The 17,424-nt window shown below is 55.7% G+C and overlaps 1 protein-coding gene and 1 long non-coding RNA gene across 2 annotated transcripts in view; one reads left to right on the top strand and one right to left on the bottom strand.

Annotated features, from left to right (window-relative positions):
• Window positions 1-17,424, top strand: part of LOC137478891 (uncharacterized) — a 369,499-nt gene that overhangs the window by 44,946 nt on the left and 307,129 nt on the right. The gene's annotated exons all lie outside the window — the stretch shown is intronic.
• On the bottom strand, window positions 1,416-14,849 carry AK4 (adenylate kinase 4). Its single transcript, XM_068198960.1, has 5 exons — window positions 14,596-14,849; window positions 6,833-6,952; window positions 5,514-5,686; window positions 4,579-4,697; window positions 1,416-3,898 (listed from the first exon to the last, which is right to left on the bottom strand). The coding sequence occupies exons 1-5, from the start codon at window positions 14,822-14,824 to the stop codon at window positions 3,784-3,786; spliced, it is 756 nt and encodes a 251-aa protein (XP_068055061.1). The 5' UTR covers window positions 14,825-14,849; the 3' UTR covers window positions 1,416-3,783.

Below are 17,424 nucleotides of genomic sequence, written 5' to 3'. Positions count from 1 at the left end.
CCTTTTTTTTTTTTTTTTCCTTGCTTTATTTTTTCCCTTGATGTTTTCTTTTTCCCCTGGAGAATGCTGAATGTTGCTGGCTGGACTCAGCAGGGCCTGTGACTTGTCCAAGCTTTGCAGCCCCGGGAATGGGGCTGATCCAGGCACGCCTGGGGCACTTGCCCGGGTACCAGGCAGACAAACACTTCAGTGATGCAGTAAACAAATATTTGGAATCATGGAATCATTTGGGCTGGAAAAGTCCTCTATGACCATCGAGCCCAGCCATGCCCAGCACTGCCAAGGCCAGCAGTGCCCCACGTCCCCAAGTGCCACATGCACAGGGATTTTAAATCCCTCCAGGGACTGGGTCTCATCCACCCAGGGCTGGACAGCCCTTTCCGTGAAGGAGTTTTCCCAGATACCCAACCTGAGCCTCCCCGGTGCACTGTGAGGCCGTTTCCTTTTGCTTTCCGTTCCATTCGGGGCTGAGGTCAGGCTGTAGGGTGGGGACGTGTCCCCTGTGCCCTCCCAGCTCCCCCGGTGGCACTCGGGGAAAGCCAAGCCTTTGATCCCAGCTGGATTTTGGCTCACATTCCTCTGCTTTTTGACCTCCCAGCTTTTGTTTTCAGACTGAGTTCATATTCCAGCTTACGTTGATATTTTTCCTCCTCGGATCTGTCTGCCCGCACATCCCTGCTGCGCCTCCGGATTGTCACGACCCTGAATCGCGACATTCCCCCCGCCGGCTGGGGCTCTCCCCCACCTCCCCGCCTGCAGCTTCCCTGCTTATCACCTTGTTTTCCCAGTCTCCCATCATTCCCGAGGCTCTGCTCACTCCAAACAGGGAGTGCCCCGAGCTGTTATTCGGGAATGACAGCAACAAGCGAACTGGGGGCCCTGGGAGGAGGCAGTGCCGCTCCGGGAGCTCAGTTCCCCATTCCCAGCTCCCAGTTCCAAGCACTCGTGATGGATTACCCGGGGCACAGGACACGGCCAGAGCCTCCCTGCCCTAATGCTCCCCGGGATTTTTATCAGGGAGGAGTTAAAAAGGAAATTTAAACCACTTTATGTGCAGGGGGGTGGATTGAGATGGGCTTTGAGGACCCTCCCAACCCAAACCAGGCTGGGATTCTGGGATTCAGTGATTCTGGAATTCCGGCATTCCGGGATAAGGATAGGGGGGCTGGAGCAAATGGCTGCATCCAAACGGCCTTTTTAACCAGTGTTTTGGATTATATCAGATAAAGGACCCAAAGAGCTGCACTGTGTCCAAACCCAAAGCCTGAGGGGTTTCCCACCTTTAGGCAGGGATGCTCTGATTCCTCTTCTTCCCCTCTTCTCCTCCTCCTCAGCTCCTGCAAAGGAACTCCAGGTCAACATTGCCCTGCTGCCTTGGCAAGGCATAACCCACACAGACTCTGCCAGCACAGGGATCAGCAGGAGAAAATCTTTATTTACATCTTGAGAGCAGTAACACAGCTGCAGCGATTCACCGGGAAGAAACTCCGGGAAGAAAACTCCGGGAAGAAAACTCGGCGTGACATTCCAGGGGGGAGAGGCTCCTCCCTCCACACAGTATCTCGGGTCAGTACAAAATTGCTGTGGCTTTACAAAAGGTTTGGGGTTCACAGTAAAATACCGAAGGGGAGCACAGCAGGGGCACAGCGAGGGACAAATTCCCTGCTGGAATTTGGTCTCGGAAAAATGCAACAGGTCTGGTAGAAAATTCCATCCCGAGGGCTGGATGCATGCACAGCCACGGGATTTCTACACCGATTAGAGGGCCCGAAGGCTGGAAAAGGCATCTGCAGACCTGTCCTGTGCTGGGCTGCATGGAATTCTCTCTTCAGGAGGAATTTTGCAGGAGGGGAGGAGAGGACACAAGGAGAGGACAAGGCAAAGCAGGGATTAGCCCCTCTGCCTGGCACTCAGCTGTTTTTATAGCCTAAAACAAAAACCTCTAAAACCTCCTCCCCTCCTGCCCAGAGCTGTTCCAAAGAAAGCAGCACACAGGTTTTGGCTGTTTCTGGATTTGTGTCTAAAACCAGCCCAGACCTTCATCCCAAGGTTGTGGGAAAATCCCAAATCTTTCTGAAATCGTCTTTCATTGCCAGCTGGAAGATTTGCAGCCTCCCAGCGCGAGGGCATGGAAAGGCCTCCTGGGACAGCAGTGAGACCTGACAATCCCTTTGTTCCCACCTGGAAAATTCCCACCTGGAGCAGGGTGGGAGCACTTTGGCCTCTCCCCAGGCAGGGGGGATGTGGGCAGTGATCCCACTCTGGCTGCACTGCGGAGAACACCAGGATGATGCAAATTTTAGGGGATCCTTGGTCAGCACAAGGATGCTCAGCTGGGATGAATAAACCCAGGCAGGAGCTGAAGTTTCACACCTGGAAAAAATCCCTAAGAAATCTGGTCACTCCCCTTTCCCTGCTGTAGGCCACAGGCAAAATAAAGGAAAAATAAAGCCAGGGACATCCAGCAGCAGAAAGGTGCTCTGATTAATCCAAGAGGTGCCAGCAGTGCCAGGTTCCTGTCCTCCTGTGAGCCCCACTGGCAGAAGCAGAATTCCCTGCAGATCCAGCAGCTCCATGCACAATTCCCACAAGGTGATGCTAAAATTCAGCACTTTTTGCTTGTTTGTTTTAAACCTTTACAAATACACATCTTGCTTTTATATTTTGTCCTTAAATATAATTTATAAAATAAGGCAACTCGAGGAGACCAGAATTGTCCCCATTGCTCGGGTACTGCATCCTACAAAAAGAGGGTGACAGTACTTCCAGTTGAGAAAAGCCCAGCCCCAACACAATCCAAGGATGCTGTAAATTGTGGGAAAACACCTGGGCATGGCCCTGGGTGCATCCCAAGGAAGGAAAGATCTCTGGGATTTCATGGGGGGGAGTCACTTTGCTGGGGGGCGCAGCAGGAGCAGCTGAAGGGACCCCCTGGCCAGGGGACCTCGGGGACAAAGGCAGCACAGAAGATGGAATGAGCTGATTTCTCCCCAGAACTGAAGCACACGTGGAGATAAATCTTTGGGAGAAACTCTTAGGACATTGCTATCTTGTAGTATTGAAAGCTATAAACCAGGAAAGCACAAAGGAGTGCAGCTCATCCCCAGCCCAGGTCCTGCTGAGTGTCACAGCATTCCATAAAAACCTGTACAGCAGCTTTTTCCAACAGGGAATTCAGCTCTCCCCATGGAAGGAGTACAAGGGAGAGGTTCACCTCCAAGGTTTTGCCTCTTTTACGTGTATTCATGCTGGAAACGTGATCCTTATTCAGCTTTGTAGTATTTTTCACGTTTGTAGTGTTTTCCACGTTGCTCCCAAAATTCCCACTGGGCTAAGTGTTGCTTTCTAGAGCTTTATTTCTCTGAGAAATACATTTAATAGAAAATAATTTATAGAGAAAAAAGCCTCAGCCTAGAGAGTCCTCAGCAGAAAATAGTCCTGTGGAGCAACGGGACGGCACATGTGGGCTCAGCCAGGGGTTGAGGCTGGAAAGGGATGGCAAGGACACCGTGGCAAAGCTGTGTAAACCTGGAATGACCAATGCCCTGGTCAGCATCACCAGTCCGGGATGGACCACAGGCAGGAAAACTCCATAGCCCCAAAAGAGGGAAAAACCCCCTAATTCCAGCAGACTTGACCTTCTAAACAAAGATCTGATCCTGGCTGTGACTGGGACCCACCAGTGTCACCCAGTCATGATCACCCAAGCCCAGCACAGCCCTGGCACTGCACTGGGAACCAAATCCAGGATGGAATGAAATCCTGGTGCTTGGCACGAGCTGGTTAGTGCTCCTCCTCCGAGAGAATGGGTGGGATCCTGCTGGACAGCAGGGTGTACACGTAGGGCCAGATCTTGTTGGTCTCTGTGCCAGAGAAGGAGTGAAGGATGCCCCTGCTCCTGGAAAAAAGGTGGGAGAAGTCAGGAGCAGCCCATCCCAACCAAGGCAGCTTGGACAGGGCTTGGAGCACCCTGGAGGTGTCCCTGCCCATGGCAGGGGATGGAATGGGATGGGCTTTAAGGTCCCTTCCAGCCCAAACCATTTTGGGATTCTGTAATTCTCCCCCTTCCCCTGCAAGGGAAACTTTGGCCCCCCATGTGCTCAAAAACACTCCTGGGCTTCTACTCCCTTTGAGCAGTGGATTTACCACCCTGCAGTAATCCATCATTCCCAAACTGGCCAGGAACAGCAGCCCCACAGTTCCAGGGAAGAGCAGCCTCACAAGGGGAACAAGCCCTGGAAGCCCGCTGTGCTCCCAGCAGGTCCATCTGAGCTCCCTTCTCCTGCCCTCCTGCCAACCTCCCTGGGCTTCACCCAAACCCCTCGGGGTCCTGGATGGATTTTTCATGGCATGTGCCACCCTGGGCCAAAATACCCCTCCCATGTGATGATGCCAGCAGGACCAACAGGAGCTGGGAATTTCTCTGGATCACCCTTCTTCCTCCAAGGGAGGCCCCGTCCAGGCTCAGGGCTTGGCCCCAAAGACCTGCCAGGGCTCTTTGGGATGTGGGCACGGGACAAAGAGCCCTGCTGGCTGTTCTGACAGCCCTGCTGTGGTTTCTGCTCATGCCCAACTCACTTGTAGAGCTCTATCACGGGCTTGGCAGCATCTTTGTACTTCCTGAGGCGCGCAGCCACGGCCTCGGGCCGGTCGTCCTCGCGCTGCACCAGCGGCTCTCCTGTCAGGTCATCCACACCCTGAGGGGACACCAAGCACACAGGGACGTCACCCACCCCATCACCCACCCTGCAGCTGCCAAATGCCTCGGCCTGCTGATGCCTCAGGTGTGGCTTTTATATTTTCACATTCTGAGCTGCTTTAGTGTGTGGCTCTGGGCTGCACATCAGGGGATGGTGAGCTCTCTGCACAGAGCAGGGAGACAAAACAATTCCTGCTCCAGCTGGGCACCAAGGACAAAGGATCCAAACCTCAGGCCCAGGAGCACAAACAACGTGGGCTGGAGAGAGAAAAACAAGCAGGATGGGACTGCACGGGCTAAAGCTGGAATGGGACAATGAACTGCAATGTGCCCATGGAGCAGAGCTGATCCCAGGGAGAGCCCCCGGGAGCGCTCGTGCATTTTGGGACCATTTGGGTTCCTCTTGGGTGCAGCCCTGGCTGGGCTCTGGTGCTGCCCAGGGTGGATCCATGGAGGAGATCCTTTTGATCAATCCCTGCTTTATTCTGTGACTCTGCCCAGCCTCTGCTCCGGGGCAGCCTCACAAGGCATCCCTGTCTGCATAAATCCCACTTTGCTCAGGAGAGTTTAACACAATTCCTCAGAAATGTTAGCACAATCCCTCAGGAAAGTTTAGCACAATTCCTCAGAACAATTCCTCAGGAGGTTCAGCACAATCCCTCAGAACATTTGGCACAATTCCTCATGGCGCTCAGCCCTTCCACCCAGGATCCCACCCCTAGAGCTCCTTCAGGATCCCAGCTCCTGCGGAGAAAAGAAACTTCTCCCAAGTTTCCCTTCTGAGGGTGGCTGCAGGTGGCCCCGGGGCTCTCACCTGGGTGTGGGGAGGGTTGAAGTCCATGTTGTAGACCCTGCCGCTGGCGGGGTGCACCCAGCGGGCGCTCAGGCGATCCTTCAGCGTCTCGAAGGGGATGTTCAGGCTGATCACCAGGTCCAGCTCGCAGATCCCATCCAGAGCCTTGGCCTGCCCCAGCGTCCGAGGGAAACCTGGGTGGGCACGGCACAGGAATGGGGATGAGAGGCTGGCAAGCGGCGAGGATGGAGCCAAGCTCATCCGTCAGGCAGCTCCGGAGCTGCAGGCCCAGCCCCGCTGCGGCACAAGCCGTGTGAAAGGCAGGCACCACCATATGGCTCCGGGAAAAAAATAGCTCCTGCAGCAGCAGCTCCCAAAATGTGACACCCAGGGCTCAGGATGGTGGCTGCTGTCCCTGCAGGCAGGAGGACACAGGCAATGGCAGAACAGGGACTAGTGCTGGAATGACCAGGGAAAACGTGAAGGGAGCAGAGCGCTGTGCACAGACTGGGGACAAACTGCTGGTTGATGTGGAGGGCATCAAGGAGGCTGCAGTGAAACGGTCCTGTCCTCCTTGGGACAGCCAGTGAGCAGCTGGAGCAGAGAATTCCAGAATCCCAGATGGTTTGGATAGGAAGGAACTTTAAAGCCCAGAAGGGAGCCCACAAGAAAGATGGAGAGAGATCTTTTACAAGGGATGGAGGGACAGGACACAGGAAAGGTTCCCACTGCCAGAGGGCAGGGCTGGATGGGATATTGGGCAGGAATTGTTCCCTGGGAGGGTGGGCACGCCCTGGCACCGGGTGCAGCTGTGGCTGGCACGTTCCTGGAAGTGTCCCAGACTAGGTGGGATCAGCCTGGGATAGCGGGAGGTGTCCCTGCCCATGGCAGGGGTGGCACTGGATGACCTTTACGGTTTCACCCAATCCAAACCACTCTGGGATTCTTTGATTCTCATTCCAGCCATGGCCAGGGACCCCAGGCCGTGCCTGTTTGCCCTCCCTCCACCTCAGGTGGCTTTTGGGCTGGGATTGAGGAGCTACACACACACACACACACACACATGAAGGAGGGAAGAAGTTTTTCCTGGCATGTCTCCAGCCCTGCCCTGCTTTGTGGAACACCCAGCTCCTCTCCCTGCCCTTCCCTTTCCCGGCCAGGTGCCAAGGGCTCAGCTGGCCACGCACGTGCCGAGGCCAGCGGGAAATGTGCCTGCCAGCAGGTCAGCTCCTGCCTCTCCTCCCACCTCCAGCTCCTGGCTTTTCTCTCTCCTGGGGCTGCCAAACCATCGGGAAGAAAGGAACGTCCCAAAGGGCTGGGATTTCCCCCTCTGGACTCACCATCGAGCAGCCAGTGCTGCTCCCGCCGCTTCTCCAGCTCGGCCATCATCACGCGCGTGATGACGTGGTCAGGCACCAGGAGGCCTCTCTCGAGGTACTGCTGGGCCAAGGCTCCAGCTTCTGCTCAAGTCAAGAAAGAAAAATAGATGAAAAAAATTAAATCACGACATTTCCACTTGAAAAATATCACTCCCCCTCAAATTCTGCCTGGCCTCCTCTGTCTGGGAGATTTTTGGCAGCGTTGCTCTGCTCGTGATGGAAAGGCTACACAGGCATTTTGGGGTGGAGGAGTGGGAATTCCTGCGATACCTGAGAGCAGAACATGCTGGGCCTCAGCCAAGCCCTCAGCTGATGGAGAGAGAAGCCCTGGATGTGCTCCTTTGGTTCAGGAGATGGCTGCCCCGTGGGCACAGGTAAGGACCGTCCCAAACACCTGAGCCTGCCTCGCATCCCCAGGGCTGAAAGATTTCACAGTCTCCACTTAAGATAAGCTCAGATAAGAAAACGATTCCCAAGATCACATCCTTGAGAACATAATTGTGGTGATTGCAAGGTGAGTGCACAGTCCTGGGCTCCTGTCTGGCTCTCCCACAGCCCTCACCTTCAGCTGCTTCTGGAAGCTGGAGAGGGACAGGGAACAAGGGGTGGAGGGACAGGACCCAGGGAACGGCTCCCACTGCCAGAGGGCAGGGATGGATGGGAGGTTGGGAAGGAATTCCTGGCTGGGAGGGTGGGCAGGAGCTGGGATGGAATTCTCGGAGAAGCTGTGGCTGTCCCTGGATCCCTGGCAGTGCCCAAGGCCAGGCTGGAGCACCCTGGAACAGTGGGAGGTGTCCCTGCCATGGCAGGGGGTAGAACTGGATGAGCTTTAAGGTCCTTTCCAACCCAAACCATTCCATGATGGATGTTTGCTGTGATTTTCTTTCAGCCCCTCAGAAACACAAAGAAGACATTTGGAAAATGGAAATACTCTTCATCCCTGTGTGGGACAAGTTCTGCTCCTGCCCCAGGAGAGCTCCAGCCCCTTTCCTCTTGGACCTCATGGACATCTCTTCTGCTGTCTTCCCACAGCAGCTGAAATAGCATTTGTCACCAGAAATGAACAATTCCCTGATCTATTTTTTGCACCCTTTCTGGTGAGGACAGCACATTTCAGCCCTCTCCAAGTGTGAGTCCTCTCTAAAAATAACCCCCAGGATCCTGCATTGGAGGCAGCTCTGGCTCTCCAGGCTGCAGTGAGGTGTCCAAGTGGGCAGCACCTGCACCTGGCTGGGGAAGAATTCCTCAGCTGCAGGAGGGGTTTTTGCAAGAGAAACAATTCTTGGAGAGGATTCATCTGTTCTAAGGGAAGAACCAGCCTGAGCAGGGGTCCAGTTCTTGGCCCCTCAGTTTGGGAAGGATGTTGAGATGCTGGAGCACATCCAGAGGGGACAAGGAGGCTGGAGAGGGGCTGGGGACACAAACCCTGTGAGGAACGGCTGAGGGAGCTGGGGGTGCTCAGCCTGGAGAAAAGGAGACTCAGGGGTGACCTCAGCACTCCCCACAGCTCCTGAAAGGTGCCTGTGCCCAGCTGGGCTTGGGCTCTGTCTCCAGGCTGCACTGACAGAACCAGAGCACACAGGCTCAAGCTGTGTCAAGGGAAATTCAGGTTGGAAATTGGGAAAAAGCTTTTCCAGAAAGGGTGACAAAGTTCTGGAATGGCTGCCCGGGGAGGTGGTGCAGTCCCCATCCCTGGGTGAGTTTAAAAAGCCTGGAGGTGGCACTGGGTGCCAGGGTTTAGCTGAGGTGTTGGGGCTGGGTTGATGATCTTGAAGGTCTCTTCCAACCCGGTCATTCTGGGATTCTGTGAATTCAGTGATTCTGTGAATTCTGTGATTCTGTGATTCTGTGAATTCTGTGAACACATCCCCTGGGAGCATGGGGATGGGGCCTGCCTGGGCAGGTGGGGCTCCCAGACCAGCCACCTTCCCACGTTTAACCCAGAATCCAAAGAATCTGCTTGGAAATGCTCAGATTTTTCCCTGCTGTGTGTGACGAGTCCTTCTCCCGACACCAGAAGAAAGGTCCAGCCTCCTTCTCCTTGGAGCAGGGCCAGAAGTGCAGGATGCTGGAATCCAGCATCCAACCTGCCTGGGAGCGGGGCAGCGCTGACTCAGGGCTGAGTCACTGGGATCACATCCCACTGCCTCCGATCCAGGCAGGAATTCCAGCTGGCAGCGAGAGAAAACACCTTTTCTCAATGACAGCTTCTTTGTCACTGCCCAGACGTCACCACATTCCCGCCTGGGAAAGCCAAGGACACAGGGATGGAAAAACCACCCTGTGGACTGTGCAAGCAGCACGGAGCCCTGAGGGCATCAGCACGATAAATCCAGGGGTTTTGGGATTTTTTTATGTTTATTGACGTGGTCTGTGCAGTGCCAGAGGCTCACAGGGAATGAGCTCGCTGCAGGGCTGGGCTGCTCCGGGGAGGAGCCGGGAGCTGCTGGGCAAGGTCTGGCTGTCACCCGAGGAGGGATGGACATCCCAGGAGCTGGGAGAAGCCACACAAGGTCCAGCTGTCACCTGAGGAGGGATGGACATCCCAGGAGCTGGGAGAAGCCACACAAGGTCCAGCTGTCACCTGAGGAGGGATGGACATCCCAGGAGCTGGGAGAAGCCACACAAGGTCCAGCTGTCACCTGAGGAGGGATGGACATCCAGGGGACCCAAAGAGGGATGGATATCCAGGGGACCAGGAGCTGCCCCACCAGATTTGGCTGTCACCCCAAGGAGGGATGGACATTCAAGGGACCAGGAGCTGCCCCACCAGATTTGGCTGTCACCCCAAGGAGGGATGGACATTCAAGGGACCAGGAGCTGCCACACCAGATTTGGCCGTCACCTGAGCAGGGATGGCCATCCCACAAGGTCCAGTAGTCACCCCAAGGAGAGATGGCCATCCCAGGAGCCTGGAGAAGCCACATAAGGTCCAGCTGTCACCCCAAGGAGAGATGGCCATCCCAGGAGCTGCCACACGAGGTCTGGCTGTCACCTGAGCAGAGATGGCCATCCCAGGAGCCTGGAGAGGCCACACAAAGTCTGGCTGTCACCCGAGGACAGATGGCCATCCCAGGGAGCAGCTGTGGCTCAGCAGGGCTGCTGGAGCCAGGCCTGGAGCTGCAATCCAGGAACACCCCGAGCCACAGCCGGGGCTGGGAATGGAGTGTGGGAACACAGCAGAGCCCCACAGCCCTGCTGCCCCGAGGCTGCAGCTTTCCCACGCCCCAGGACAGAGGGACAGCTCTCCACAGCTCTGCCATGGACAGTCCCTGCTGCTCCCCTGTCCCCTCCGTGTGTGAAGCTCCTGGAGCTTCTCCCTCCTCCAAAGCGCTGCCACATCTCCTCTCTCCAAGGAGGAACAGCCGTGGATTCGCAGGAAGGACCCGCAGGGCTCTCCAGACCCCCAGGATGTGCTGAGAGCATCCTCCCAGCCTCCCAGCCTTTGGCGTTTCCTCCAGGCACTTTAAACTCCAAATTGAACATCTGCTGTCCCCTTCCCAGCCCCCAGCCCCATGGAAAACCTCCATTCCAAAGGGGAGCAGGGTTTGGGGAGTCCTTCCCCAAGAGCAGGGAGGGAGATCCTGGTCCCCCCGTGAGGAGCCGGGCTCGCCCTATAGCACCAAATGTTGCTGTGGCTGGCTCACAGAGGGAGTGCAGGCTTTACTCTGCAGTTACTCCAGGTAGCAAAGGGCTTTTAGTGCGCTGAGCTCAAAGCCAGCCTTTCAACTCCTGGTTTAATCCCATTAATCTGATGACCGTGGGTTTAATCTGCCCTGGAACTCACGGGACTCCCAGCTCCCTGTGGCTCCCCCCACGCGACCTTGAGCTGTCCCCAGGGGACAAGTCCCAGCCCCAAGGGACAACTGATGATGATAAGAGGTTATCTTTTTGGGATTATTAAAAGAGAAGGGAGGTTAGGTTCTAGTGGTTATATATTTTTTAATTATTCTATTAATTTTTTTTTTGAGATTTTGAAGTAATTTTTAAGAATTGGAGGTTTTCTTAATGAATGATAAATATTGGAGAATTTTAGGGATTGTTTGCTGGTTTAATGTGGGTTTTTTGTAACTCTTTTTTATGATTTTTTTAGGGTATTTAGGGTTTTTTAGGGGTTATTGGTTTATTTTGATGGGATTGTTTTTTAAGTTAGTTTTAGAGTGGTGAGTGTATTTGTGGTTTTTATTAAAAACTTATTTTAGTTTTATTTTCTATTGAGATAATAAGTTTTTTGTTTTTTTTTTAATTGTGATGGGGTTTTTTAATCATAAAAGGATGCATCATTGCTGGGGTTTTTTTAGGGTTTTTAACTGTAATTATAGATTTGTTTTGTAGGTATAGAGTGGTATTTTTTATTTTTGTAAGGGTATTTAAGGGATGTGGTATTTGTAAGGCATTTGTAAAGGACGTGTCCCATCCCTGAGGGACATGTTCCATCCCCAGGGGACGTGTCCCAGCCCCAAGGCCACCCAGCAGCCACCCAGGGCCAGGCAGGACAGGCTGGAGGAGAAGCTGTTCCCAAACACAGCTCTGGGCAGCCTCCAGAGCCTGCAGCACAACCCTGGACTTTCTCCCTATCCAAAACCTTTTCCAGGAGTTTTTTTTTTTTTTTTTTCCTGTTATTTATTCTACAGCAACACAATCTGGAGCTGGCAGAGAGGAGGAGCCCTGGGGGTGAATAGGGCACCAGTGCACCACCACAGTGAAACCACAACCGATGTCCGCCCAGTTTTGGGACCTTTTCCCTGACGCAGGTGCTGCATCCACCCTGCCCTCAACACCAGGAGGTCACTTCAGGGAGCAGGAGACTCATGTGGGGTCTGAAAGGTGTCTGTGCCCAGCTGGGCTTGGGCTCTGTCTCCAGGCTGCACTGACAGAACCAGAGCACTCAGGCTCAAGCTGTGCCAAGGGAAATTCAGGCTGGAAATTGGGAAAAAGCTTTTCCAGAAAGGGTGATAAAGTTCTGGAATGGCTGCCCGGGGAGGTGGTGCGGTCACCATCCCTGGATGAGTTTAAAAAGCCTGGAGGTGACACTGGGTGCCAGGGTTTAGCTGAGGTGCTGGACTCCATGATCTTGAAGGTCTCTTCCAACCCGGTCATTCTGGGATTCTGTGATTCTGTGAGTTCTGTCTGGAGGGCAGCAGCCAGGACTGGGAGAGATCCCTGTAGTCAGAGCACTGCTCCCACACACAGGGATACAGCCGGGACCTATGGAAAACCAGGGCACTGGCTGCATCCCTGGGCTCAGCTTTGGCCACCGACCAAGCCAGTGTGGCTAGCAAAGGCCACAGTCCATGGGAAAGGAGTGGGAAAGGTGCACAGCCCACACCCCCAGGGAATTTTGTTTTGTGCATGCTTCGGTGGATGCTCACAAAGGAAACGTGTCACGAGGAGGGGACAGGAGCCGCTTGTGGCGCCAAGAGAGCACCTGAGAGGGAGCAGTGGGACAGACACGAGACCCACAGACCGTCAGCCAAAGCCAGGACAAGCAATTCAGTTGTCTGACAAACAAACTGCAGAGTCCTGCTAAGACCTGGGGATGCTGCCAACACCAGAGACAACCACCTGGGCTCCGGGGCAAGTGCTGGCCAAAAAAATGGCTCACCACCCTCCAGCTCCCCTGCCTGGCACCAAAACACAGCCTGTAAGTTTTCCAAGGTGTTACAAAGGCCTCTCCCTACAGCAGAGCAGCCACTTGTTGACAGGCACTAATTAGGAGACACACGGCTGGGGGCGGATGTGCTTGGGGGTTGCTGGAGCACACCTCGAAGCCCTTCAGCAGCAGATGTGCATTCAGCTGCTTCACCTGCCTCAAAAGTGAGCCTTTGTTCCCTGAGACCACCACTACCAGCTCCAGCAGTGGCCTGGAATGCTCTCCATGCTGGGAACTCAGCCTTCCTCCAGCAGCAGGAGCCCCCCACGCCCCTGAGCCCGAACCCTCAGCTGTGGCCACTTCATGCCTGGCAGTGGCCAGCAGGAAAATCCCTGGAGCACTGACACATCAGGCCAAGATCCCTGTAAAAACACAGGGATCAGAGTTGCCTTTGGGATGATGAGTCTGTAATGAGACTGTTGGTTCTGCAGAGCCCCAGCTCCCCTAAAGCACAAAGCCGGTGACGCAGCCAATAAACTTGGGAAGAGGAGCTGCTTCCACCTCGTTTCCCCCAGAGCAGTCATGTAACAGCTTGTCCAAAGCAAATAGCAAAAAAAACACAAAAACAAAACAACCAAATAACTGGAGCTCACTGAGAGCTGTTACAGAGGCTGAGTCAAAGGTGGGACCCAAATGTCACGCCAGATGAACCAAACCACGGCTGGTTTCCTTCTGAGTAATTTTCCCTGCCTTTCTCCCTGTTGTTTCCTTCTGAATGTACCCAAGACACCTTCGGCTAGCTCTTCTTGCTTCTCAGTGTCCCCAGAGGAGCTCTGTGGCAAGAGCATGGACTGTAAAGAGAAGTTTGGGACAGTCAGTGGTTCAGAGCTTGGCTGGGGCAGTTCCTGGCTGGGCACTGTGCTGCCCCTCTCCACACGCTGCACCTCTGCTTGCTTTTCGGCTCAGCTTTCTGTCCTTCAGCCAAAGCTCTCATCAAGATTTTCCAAATTTTCAGCCTCCCTCTAAAGAAAACATTATTGTCCTTTTTATTTACAAAAGGAAATCTGGGTATTTTTACATGAGTGACCAGTGCAGAGCTGTGTGCAACGCCCTTGTCGGACCATGCACCTCTCCAAAACTTTACCTTCCCTAATTTTCCTCTCTATTTTTGCCATCCTTCTAAAATAGAAATCACTCCTAATTCCTCTCGGCTTGTTTTGCATCAACGCCGTTTCACCGTTCCCTTGCCCGGTGAGTCAGCTTCCCCCCCGGGTCCGTCTTTCACGCATTAGCAGAGGAGAGAAGGAAGTGTAGGGAAAAGAAACGCGCCGGGATTGCCCAATCCTGCCGAGCTGGGGCTCGGCACGGCCGCTGCCGAGCCTCGCTTGGACCAGGAGCCCCTCGCCGGCCGAGGGACACAGGCACAGCGCATCCCAGCTCCCAGGGGTTTGGGTTTGGATGTCGGCCGCGGGATAGGCAGCACTGCCCTGCCTGGGGGCTGCCGGCACTAAAAGCCGGGTTTCCAGGGGGGACTGTGCGAGGTGGGTGCTGACACCCTTCTCCTGCCGCTCCCCGCTCCTGGGACCCGGCCAGAGCAGCCGCTGACCCGCAGGGATATTCCCGGCAGGTTTTCCCTCTGGAAAAATGCTCGTTCCCGATCCATCCCTGCCGCCGTGGGAATGCCGCAGCATTCCAGCCATCTGCCATCCATCCCCGGCCACCCCCTGGGGCAGGACGCAGTCCCGAGCCCCCGGACAGCGCCGCCGGTCGCCCCGGCTGCGCGGCCAGGTGGGGTCTTCACACCGCCCTCTCCGGAGCCGCGAGAATAAACCCATCGCACATCCACGGCACCCCGCGGCTTCTTTTCCCGAGCGGCTCCCTGAGCTCCGGCAGGAGGGAGCAGGCGATGAACGAGCTGTGCCAAATCCACGGCAAGAAAACAACCTGTGGTGCACCCGCCGCGGAGACGGATCCCCATCCATGCCCAGCTCCATCCCACCCCCATCTCCGTCCGCATCCCTACCCGGCGCTCATCCCCACCCGGTCCCAGCGCTGTCCCGCCGGAGATGCGCGGGCAGGGACCCCCCGCTCCCGCTCCCGGTCCCGACGGGGCGGCCCCGCGGGCACTCACCGCCGCCGCCGCCGAGGCTCTCCCGCAGGAACTGCCCGCTGGAGAGGTGCTGGAGCCCGAAGCTGCGGGCGATCCTCTCGCACACCGTGCCCTTGCCCGAGCCGGGGGGGCCGAGCACCACGGCCCGCAGCAGCTTGGAGGCCATGGCCGGTGCCGGCGCCGGAGCGCTGCGGGGCAGGACACGCGTCAGCCGCCCCGGCCGCGCTCCCCCCGCACCGCCCGGACACATCAGCAGGGCGGGGGGACCCCGCGGCCGCTCCCCCCGCCCGCCCCCTCGGGCCGCGGCACCCTGGGATTTGTAGTCCCGGAGCCGCCCGCGCATCCCCCGGCCCGACGGGGCCCCCGCGGTTCCGCACACCCCGGCCCGGCGCGTCCCGGTTCGGTGCATCCCGGCCCGGCGCATCCCGCTCCGACACGTCCCGGCTCGGTGCATCCCGGCTCCCCGAGCCGCGCCGCCCATGGGAGCGGCTCCCGGGGCACGTCCCGCACGCCCGGCACGGCCGTGCCCGCTGGGAGCCGGGGGGACCCGCGGGGGACCGCGACCACCGGGGCGGGCACCGGCTGCGGCCGGCGGGTACAACCTGTGCGTGCCCCGCTGGGGACGGGCGGAAAGCGCGGCCGTGGGCGTGCGAGCTGTGGATGCACAGCTGGAAAAGCACAGCCCGGCGAGGTGCAACCTGTGCGTGGCGCACACGCACACACACACGCGGAGCCGGGAGGTGCGCACCGCCTGCCGACAGCCTGGCACCGCACAGCCCGCCGTGCCCGGGGGCTGCTCGGCGCGGGTGACACCGCGGCGGGGGTCTGTGTCACTGTGTGTGTCCGTGTCACTCGCTGTGTGTGTGTGTCACTGTGTGTGTGTCACTGTGTGTGTCTGTGTCACTGTGTGTGTTCGTGTCACTCGCTGTGTGTGTGTGTCACTGTGTGTGTCTGTGTCACTGTGTGTGTGTGTGTCACTGTGTGTGTGTGTGTCACTGTGTGTGTGTCACTGTGTGTGTCTGTGTCACTGTGTGTGTTCGTGTCACTCGCTGTGTGTGTGAGTCACTGTGTGTGTGTGTGTCACTGTGTGTGTGTGTCACTGTGTGTGTGTGTCACTGTGTGTGTCTGTGTCACTGTGTGTCTGTGTCACTGTGTGTGTCTGTGTCACTGTGTGTGTGTGTCACTGTGTGTGTCTGTGTGTCACTGTGTGTGTGTGTCACTGTGTGTGTGTGTCACTGTGTGTGTGTGTGTCACTGTGTGTGTGTGTCACTGTGTGTGTGTGTGTCACTGTGTGTGTGTGTCACTGTGTGTGTGTGTCACTGTGTGTGTCTGTGTCACTGTGTGTGTGTGTCACTGTGTGTCTGTGTCACTGTGTGTGTGTGTCACTGTGTGTGTCTGTGTCACTGTGTGTCTGTGTCACTGTGTGTGTATGTCACTGTGTGTGTCTGTGTCACTGTGTGTGTGTGTCACTGTGTGTGTCTGTGTGTCACTGTGTGTGTGTGTCACTGTGTGTGTGTGTGTCACTGTGTGTGTGTGTGTCACTGTGTGTGTGTGTCACTGTGTGTGTGTGTGTCACTGTGTGTGTGTGTCACTGTGTGTGTGTGTCACTGTGTGTGTCTGTGTCACTGTGTGTGTGTGTCACTGTGTGTCTGTGTCACTGTGTGTGTGTGTCACTGTGTGTGTGTGTCACTGTGTGTGTCCGTGTCACTGTGTGTGTCTGTGTCACTGTGTGTGTGTGTCTGTGTGTCACTGTGTGTGTCTGTGTCACTGTGTGTGTGTGTGTCACTGTGTGTGTGTGTCACTGTGTGTCTGTGTCACTGTGTGTGTCTGTGTCACTGTGTGTGTCTGTGTCACTGTGTGTCTGTGTCACTGTGTGTGTCTGTGTCACTGTGTGTGTGTGTGTCACTGTGTGTGTCTGTGTCACTGTGTGTGTGTGTGTCACTGTGTGTGTCTGTGTCACTGTGTGTGTCTGTGTCACTGTGTGTCTGTGTCACTGTGTGTGTGTGTGTCACTGTGTGTGTGTGTGTCACTGTGTGTGTGTGTGTCACTGTGTGTGTGTGTCACTGTGTGTGTGTGTGTCACTGTGTGTGTGTGTCACTGTGTGTGTGTGTCACTGTGTGTGTCTGTGTCACTGTGTGTGTGTGTCACTGTGTGTCTGTGTCACTGTGTGTGTGTGTCACTGTGTGTGTCCGTGTCACTGTGTGTGTGTGTCACTGTGTGTGTGTGTGTCACTGTGTGTGTGTGTCACTGTGTGTGTGTGTGTCACTGTGTGTGTCTGTGTCACTGTGTGTGTGTGTGTCACTGTGTGTGTCTGTGTCACTGTGTGTGTCTGTGTCACTGTGTGTCTGTGTCACTGTGTGTGTGTGTGTCACTGTGTGTGTGTGTGTCACTGTGTGTGTGTGTGTCACTGTGTGTGTGTGTCACTGTGTGTGTGTGTGTCACTGTGTGTGTGTGTCACTGTGTGTGTGTGTCACTGTGTGTGTCTGTGTCACTGTGTGTGTGTGTCACTGTGTGTCTGTGTCACTGTGTGTGTGTGTCACTGTGTGTGTGTGTCACTGTGTGTGTCCGTGTCACTGTGTGTGTCTGTGTCACTGTGTGTGTCTGTGTCACTGTGTGTGTGTGTCTGTGTGTCACTGTGTGTGTCTGTGTCACTGTGTGTGTGTGTGTCACTGTGTGTGTGTGTCACTGTGTGTGTGTGTCACTGTGTGTGTCTGTGTCACTGTGTGTGTGTGTCACTGTGTGTCTGTGTCACTGTGTGTGTGTGTCACTGTGTGTGTGTGTCACTGTGTGTGTCCGTGTCACTGTGTGTGTCTGTGTCACTGTGTGTGTCTGTGTCACTGTGTGTGTGTG

Source organism: Anomalospiza imberbis, chromosome 9 (assembly GCF_031753505.1).
Source record: "Anomalospiza imberbis isolate Cuckoo-Finch-1a 21T00152 chromosome 9, ASM3175350v1, whole genome shotgun sequence".
Lineage (NCBI taxonomy): Eukaryota > Metazoa > Chordata > Aves > Passeriformes > Viduidae > Anomalospiza > Anomalospiza imberbis.
This window is presented reverse-complemented; position numbering and strand designations above follow the sequence as displayed.

What these genes read in the sequence shown, in the direction of transcription:
- AK4 (XM_068198960.1), bottom strand. Translation starts at nt 14,824, where the DNA reads ATGTGTCCGGGCGGTGCGGGGGGAGCGCGGCCGGGGCGGCTGACGCGT. An exon ending in GAGCCTCGGCGGCGGCGGCG is followed by an intron (nt 6,953 to 14,595) that starts GTGAGTGCCCGC and finishes TGACTTGAGCAG; the next exon opens with AAGCTGGAGCCTTGGCCCAG. An exon ending in TCAACCCTCCCCACACCCAG is followed by an intron (nt 4,698 to 5,513) that starts GTGAGAGCCCCG and finishes GTGTCCCCTCAG; the next exon opens with GGTGTGGATGACCTGACAGG.